This window comes from Myotis yumanensis, unplaced genomic scaffold (assembly GCF_028538775.1).
Source record: "Myotis yumanensis isolate MYYU_CA2020_CCGP unplaced genomic scaffold, mMyoYum1.0.hap1 SCAF_23, whole genome shotgun sequence".
Classification (NCBI taxonomy): Eukaryota; Metazoa; Chordata; class Mammalia; order Chiroptera; family Vespertilionidae; genus Myotis; species Myotis yumanensis.
In genome coordinates, this window is record NW_027223774.1 from 8,373,197 (window position 1) to 8,380,507 (window position 7,311).

Genomic DNA, 7,311 nt, shown 5'->3' on the forward strand with positions numbered 1-7,311 from the left:
GTGGGAAACAGTTTTTCTCTTTTGTGGATGCTGGGTCCACAAGGGCCAGAATAGTTTCTGGCTCAGCGTCAATGCTCACTGGGTCCTTCTTGAATGAATGCAACGAGCAAAGATGATTGTGCCGAGAAATTGTATTATAAGGACAACTACTCAAATGTACGTCAATGTGAAATAAATCACATGAATCCTAATGGTGCCATAGTGTGAAGTATTACACAACAGCATCAGTAAAGAAGAAATAATGCAAATATAGTCAGAGGAAAATGTTCAAGATATTTGATTGAGTACATAAGATTTAACATGAGAGAATACTTACTACGGTCATTGTTTGTTACAAATACATAGTACGTGTAGAAATCTATGTGAAATATGAGACAGAAGAGTAAGAGATAACAGCAAGCATTTCCTGAGTGAAGTTGGGGAAAACCTTCCCTTTTTAATTCATACCCTTATGTAAGGGTTGTTTTTTTTGGTTCAGACTCAAAGTCACGTCTAGGATTCAGCCTGGAAAACTTCCCACCGTCTGCTTAGAGTGAGAGTGTAGGGTCCAGGCCACCCCTGAGAGGGGGGTTGGGGGCAAGAAAATTGACCACAGAGGTGACCCCAGGGTGAATTCCAATTCTGAGCTGTGCAGGTCCTTGATTCCGGCTCCTGCCCCTCAGGGTCAGCACCTGGTAGCTGCCACTAGGAATGGTGGAGCTAGAAGGTGCTGGGCCAACCCTGGACTTGCCTTCACCTGTCCTGGTTGGTGAGGACGGGTGTAGAATTCGGGCCAAGTGGTGCGGGTAGAGGTAGAATGCGGGCCGAGCAGTCACGGTGGCGGTAGAGTGTGGCTGCAGTAGGGCAGGTGGAGGTAGAGTGTGGGCCTGTTGCTTTAGCTGCTTGAGGCGTTTTAGATAAGAACAGATGCGGGTAGGGTGTCTCTGAGGTGAGTGCACCTGCGCACTAGGACCCTGAGGGTTGGGGCAGGGTGGGGGAGGGGACAGGGGACTGGTGTGTTATAAAAGAGCCAGCCTGCACAAAAGTGGACACGGTTGGCTCGGCTCCCACCACAGCCTGAGCCCAGCTGCAGGTGAGGAGGAGTCTGCAGGTGAGGAGGAGTCTCCGGTGGGGCGGGGCAGGTGAGCCTGGGTGGGCAGCTGACTCCTGCTCCTACAGAGAGAGGCGTAGAAGCCGGAAGTCCTGGTCATCACAGAGAGGTGAGGGGCTGGAGGTCAGGAACTATTATTTTTTTTTAAATCTTTCTGCCTAAAAGGAATTTGAGATGCTGAGTTATGGATGTGGAGGGATGGAAAGCCAGAACCGCCGGGGTTCCGAGTGCAAGGGTGTGTGGGGCCTGGGCCTCTGAGTGTGAGGAAAGAGATGTTTTTTTTTGCACTGCGCTCCTGGTCTGAGGGAGGACGTGGGCACAGACTGGGAAGCCTGGGTCTGAGGAGGGAAGGGGTTAAGGACCAGGGGTGCTGACCCATGAGCAGTGGGTGCTCCCCATCCTGCTTCCTGAACTCCGTCTTTCCAGCCCCAGCAGATGAGACCCTTTCTCTGCGTGGCAGCCACAGAGGCTCAGAGAGGACACATGGCAGGTCCCCTGCTCCAGCCCCTGCTGCTCCTACTGCTGTCCTTCGCCCTGGGATCTGCTGGACAAGAAGGTGAGGACCAGCCTGGGAGTCCTGCCCCTGCCCCTAGGCCTCACAGTCCCCCACCTCCCCTCTCCAGGCCCCCTCTCTCCAAGGAGCCCCTGAGTCAGGACCCTCCCCTGCAGCAGCCTCCTCCTATGGAGACACGGTCCCTGGGCTGTGGCCCCTTTCTTCCTGCTCCCTCCTGACTCCTGGGCTCTGGGTGCCCTCCAGGCTGCTTCTTGCCCTCAGTGTCTCTCTCATCAGAAGCTGGGGCTGCCTCCAGACCAGCTGCTGCCCTGGGCTTCTGAGCAGCCTCCCTCCGTCTCTCTCCATCTCCGTCTATAGCTGTCTCTGCCCTGGGCTCCGTGTCCGCCTCTGCCCTTCTCCACGCCTCTCTGTCTGTCTCTCTCCATCACTGTCTCTGGGCATCTTTGCTGTGGCCTCAGCCTTCCCCTGAGGCCTGCTACCCACGCTTCCTCCTTGTCTCCATCCAGCCCACGGCAACGGGGAAAGGATTGTTAATGGAGCGCCGTGCTCAAGAGGCTCCCACCCCTGGCAGGTGGCCCTGATGCGCGGCAGGGACACGCAGTGCACAGGGGTGCTGATCCACGCGCAGTGGGTGCTCACCGTGGGCCACTGCCGACAACTGTAGGTGCCCGGGAGCCCGGGGATCGCGTCTCTCCTCCTGCATCTCTGTCCCTGCTTCTCTCTCGGTCTGTGTCTCCCCTTCTTCCTGGGCCCCTGCCCCCCCCCCCCCCCCCACCACCACACTCTGGGTCTCTGACCTCCTTTTACATTGGGTCCCTCTCTACCTCTCTCTGTGGGTCCCTGTCTTCCTAGGGCTGCCCCCGCCCCCCCAGTCACCGCGTGTCTCTCTGTGGTCGCAGTGCCTACAACGTGCAGATGGGCAGCGATGTGTTGAGTGACCCCAACGCCCAGGTGATCAGGGCTACAGAGTCCTTCGTCTACCCCCAGTTTGACGGCGCCAAGAAGGTGCATGACATCATGCTTGTGAAGCTGAGCCGCCCGGCCACGCTGTCCTCCACCGTGAGGACACTCGCCATTTCTTCCAAATGCACGAGCCCTGGGACCACGTGCTTGGTGTCCGGCTGGGGCAGCACCACCGGCAGCCCTTTTGGTGAGACGACCCCGGGGGCCCCCGCAGCCCTGGCTCCAGCGTTCTCTTCCCTCAGACACAGGAGGCCTCTTGTCCCTCCTCCCAGAGACCAAGGCGTCTAGACCCCCAACCCTGTCCTGAGTCATGTCCAGGAACCTGGAATCCAGCCCCCCCGCCTACCTGAGACACAGTCCAGCAGGCCCCAAGCCCCCTCCTTCTCAGAACCGGAGCCCCCACGTCCTGGCTCTCTCCTCCCTCAGATCCAGGAGCCCAGGCTTCTGGCGCCTCCTCCCCTCAATCCGGAAGCCATGACACACACACACACACACACACACACACACACACACACACCCGCCCAGGCTTCCACCCCATCCCCGCAGGAATCCAGGATCTTAGTGACCTTCTCACTCAGACCACAGACTTTTGTCCTGCAGCTGGGTCTCCAGAGGCCTAGGCGTGTCCAGGTTCTAGCCCGTCCTCCCTCAGACATGGGAGTACTGGCCCCAGGGGCCTCCGCCTGCAGACCCAAATCTCCAGGCCCCCCGGCTGCCTCCTCCATCTGACATACAAGAGCCCAGACCCCCAGCCACCTTCATTCCTCAGACCAAGGGCCCTGACACCCAGCACCCTCCTCCCTCCCTCAAAGCCAGGACCGTCGACCCCTCTTCCTCTTCTTCTTCAGACCCAGGAGTTCCAGACGCAAGGCCCTTCCTCCCTCGGACCTCGAGTCAGAGGACTGGGTCCTTTTCACGGCCCTGGCATTGAGCCCCTCCGATCCCCCTCTCTCAGGGTCCCGTTAGCAGGTGTGGGCTTGCAGACCAGGCCTCCGACTGTCCCCTCTCCTCTTCCAGAGACCTATCCATCGGAGCTCATGTGCACAAACGTCACCATCATCCGCCTGGAGGACTGCCGGAGGCACTTCCTGTACCTGAAGAGGCATTACATGGTCTGCGGTGGCACCCACACCAGCAACACCAACGCCTACGTGGTGAGAGTCAGCCCCGCCCCTGCCCTGGTCCTGCTCCCTCTCAGCACAGGGCCCGTCTCCCCCACCACCCAGAATCCCCACCACAGGCTGACCCTGGTGCTGGGTTCCCCCTCGCACCCCCACACACCCCACATTTCTTCTTCTTTTTTAAAAAAAATATATTTTTCTGCTCTGACCGGTCTGGCTTAGTGGATAGAACGTCGGCCTGCGGACTGAAAGGTCCCAGGTTCGATTCCGGTCAAGGGCATGTACCTGGGTTGCAGGCACATCCCCAGTAGGAGGTGTGCAGGAGGCAGCTGGTCGATGTTTCTCTCTCATCGATGTTTCTAACTCTCTATCTCTCTCCCTCCCTCTCTGTAAAAAAATCAATAAAATATAAATATGTTTAAAATATATATATATTTTTCTTGATTTCAGAGAGGAAGGGAGAGGGAGAGAGAGAGAGAAACATCAAGTGATGAGAGAGAATCATGGATTGCCTGCCTCCTGCATGCCCCACCCTGGGACTGAGCCTGCAACCTGGGCATGTGCCCTGACCGGGAATCGAACTGGTGACCTCAACTGCTATGCTCAACTGCTGAGCCACACCTGGCCGGGCATACCCCACTTTTCTGACCCTCTCTACTCAGTCCTCTGTCCGGGTCAGCGTGGGAGCCCCTGGGAGCTGGGGGTGGGCACACAGTCCAAGGGGAGGAACTGGAGTAAAAAAAACATGGGGAGTGAGGCACCGGCTACAGACACAAACTTTCAGGGGACACCACGCGCTCAGTGACCGACATAAATTATATTCTAATGAAATGGTTAAAAGTAGAATCTATTAAACAAAATCCATGATCAACAGAATATCAGAAATTTCAGCAGAAAGCAATCTGTTTTGACTGGGTTTTCCCATCGCTTCTGGCTCTTATCTGGTCCAGCACAGCAAGGCAGGAACCCTGTGTTTGTCTGAAGTTGGGATAACCTGTTTGTCATGGATTTTTCATGCGCATTTTAATATTTAAGGGATTGCATTAAAATACTCATTGCAGACCCTGAGTTGCCCCCCCCCAAGTGAATAGCTTGATTGTTATATTTTTTAAACATATATATTTTATTGATTTTTTACAGAGAGGAAGGGAGAGGGATAGAGAGTTAGAAACATTGATGAGAGAGAAACATCCATCAGCTGCCTCCTGCACGCCCCCTACTGGGGATGTGCCCACAACCAAGGTACATGCCCTTGACCGGAATCGAACCCAGGACCCTTCAGTCCACAGGCCAATGCTCTATCCACTGAGCCAAACTGGTCAGGGCTTGACTGTTATCTTTATACCTCGTCCTGGTTCCAGGAAAAGGAGCCTCCCTCCTCTTTGTCCCCCCTTCCCCATCTCTGTATCCTCCTCTCTGCCTCTGAGAATCACCTCCCCTCATCTCTCTTTACACCTCATTTCATTTTCTCTCTCCCTCTCTCTCTCTCTCCTCTCCCTCTCTTGGTGTTCTGCCTGTCACTCTTATTTTCTCCATATCTGCCTCTTTTTGCATCCACAACATTTCTGCGTCTCTGTCCCCCTCCTTCTTCCCTTTCTTCCCTCTATGCTTGTCTCTACCTCTCTTTGTTTTTTTTGTTTGTTTGTTTTGTTGTTTTTAAAAAAATATATTTTATTGATTTTTTACAGAGAGGAAGGGAGAGAGATAGAGAGTTAGAAACATCGATCAGCTGCCTCCTGCACACCTCCTACTGGGGATGTGCCTGAAACCCAGGTACATGCCCTTGACCGGAATCGAACCTGGGACCTTTCAGTCCGCAGGCCGACGCTCTATCCACTGAGCCAAACCGGTTTCGGCCTCTACCTCTCTTTGTTTCTCTCCCCATCCCCAATCTCTTTGCTCACATCTGCACTCTCAGCTTTCAGCAGCAGGGGGATGGAGTGTGCTAAAAGAGGGGCGTGGCCCTGGCTGGGTGCCTCAGCTGATCCAAGCATTTTTTTCTGCTCACCAAAAGGTTGTGGGTTCCATCCATCCCCAGTCAGAGCACTCATGGGAGGCAAACAATCGATGTTTTCCCTCTCATATCCATGGTTCTCTCTCTTCCTTCATCTCTCTCTAAAATCAGTACAAACATATTCTTGGATGAGGATTGGAGACACACACACACACACACACACACACACACACACACATGCACGCACACGCGCGCGCGCACGCACTGGTGATGGTACAGGACTGTGTGTCCTAAAGAACAGTAAGGGCGTTCCCCTTTGCCCCACAGTGAGGCCTGATTCATGAATGTGCAAGATGTTCTGGGACACAGAGCCCCGCCCCACACCCGGGACAATCCCACGCCCCACGCCTGCCCTAACGCACTCACTCCCTTTGCTGCCTTGAAATTCATTCATTTGAATATGGGGGTCGGCATTTTCATTTTGCACTGGACCCTGTGAGTTAGATCACTGTCCCTGCCCCTGGTTTCCAGGACTACCCTTCCCCCCACTCCTGGGTAAGGGAGTGTATAGGTTCCCTGGAGACAATGCCCCCTCTCCCACTGGCTTGGCAAAGAGTCTTTGAGGATGGGAAATAGATGAAGCTCTTTCTTCTGGGAAGCCCCGCCCCCTGCCTGTGATTGGTCCCCTTGGCTGGGGCTCAAGTCAATGTCTTCAGAAAACCTGGCTAGTCCTCTGCGTGACCACCTTCATTCCTGCTCTCCCATTGGTCCACAGAGACAATGGGTCTCCTCCCATTGGTCAGGGCGAAAGACTGTGGTCTGACAGGACCAAGACCCCATCACCATGAGGTGTAGGAGACCTCGGTGCTGGTTGCTCTGAAGCCAAAACTAATCATCTCTCTCTCTCCCATCCAGGGGGACTCAGGGGGACCACTGGTGTGCAACGGCGCCCTGCGAGGCCTAGTGTCCCGGGGACCTTCAACTCCATCCCTGAACCCGGTTGTCTTCACTGCAATATGCAGATACACCCAATGGATAGAGGACACCCTGAGAAGATATTCCTAATCGATCATACGCCCATCTCTCGCTTCCTATGCCCTGAACAGGAAACTCAGAGAAATAAAGCATCAATGATATAAAATCATATTGGACTTTAGCATTTTTCTTTAAAAAAAGAATTTATTGGGGGTGACATTGGTTCACGAAACCATATAGCGGTGGTTCTCAACCTTCCTGACGCCGCGACCCTTTAATACAGTTCCTCATGTGGTGGTGACCCCCAACCATAAAATTATTTTCGTGGCTACTTCATCACTGTAATGTTGCTACTGTTATGAACAGTCATGTAAAGATCTGATATGCAGGATGTCTTTTCATTGTGACAAATTGAACATCATTAAAGCATAGTGATTCATCACAAAAACAATATGTAATTATATATGTGTTTGCTGATGGTCTTAGGCGACCCCTGTGAAAGGGTCGTTCGACCCCCAAAGGGGTCGCAACCCACAGGTTGAGAACCGCTGCCCTACAGGTTTCAAGTATACAACTCAATAAAACATCATCTGCACACTGCGTTGTGAGCCCATGGCTCCAAGCAAAGTCTCTTTCCATCCTATTCCCCACCCCTGCCCACCTCCACCTACCCCCAACCCCCTTCCCCTCTGGC

The 7,311-nt window shown here is 54.0% G+C and overlaps 1 protein-coding gene across 4 annotated transcripts; it reads left to right on the forward strand.

Moving 5' to 3' along the window:
- Positions 1-1,011: 1,011 nt before the first annotated feature.
- LOC138999733 (kallikrein-7-like) lies at positions 1,012-6,786 on the forward strand. 4 transcript variants are annotated; one of them, XM_070401951.1, is made up of 6 exons: positions 1,012-1,072; positions 1,517-1,646; positions 2,111-2,264; positions 2,504-2,754; positions 3,585-3,721; positions 6,558-6,786. In XM_070401951.1, exons 2-6 carry the CDS (start codon positions 1,526-1,528, stop codon positions 6,705-6,707), a joined length of 813 nt encoding a protein of 270 aa, XP_070258052.1. In that variant the 5' UTR covers positions 1,012-1,072; positions 1,517-1,525; the 3' UTR covers positions 6,708-6,786. The 4 variants fall into 4 exon arrangements, with proteins under 4 accessions (XP_070258052.1, XP_070258051.1, XP_070258049.1 ...); XM_070401950.1 differs by having other exon boundaries at positions 1,020-1,090; XM_070401948.1 differs by lacking the exon at positions 1,012-1,072 and adding an exon at positions 1,123-1,199.
- Positions 6,787-7,311: the final 525 nt, after the last annotated feature.

What these genes read in the sequence shown, in the direction of transcription:
- LOC138999733 (XM_070401951.1), top strand. Translation starts at nt 1,526, where the DNA reads ATGAGACCCTTTCTCTGCGTGGCAGCCACAGAGGCTCAGAGAGGACAC. An exon ending in GTGGGCCACTGCCGACAACT is followed by an intron (nt 2,265 to 2,503) that starts GTAGGTGCCCGG and finishes CTGTGGTCGCAG; the next exon opens with TGCCTACAACGTGCAGATGG. An exon ending in CACCACCGGCAGCCCTTTTG is followed by an intron (nt 2,755 to 3,584) that starts GTGAGACGACCC and finishes CTCCTCTTCCAG; the next exon opens with AGACCTATCCATCGGAGCTC.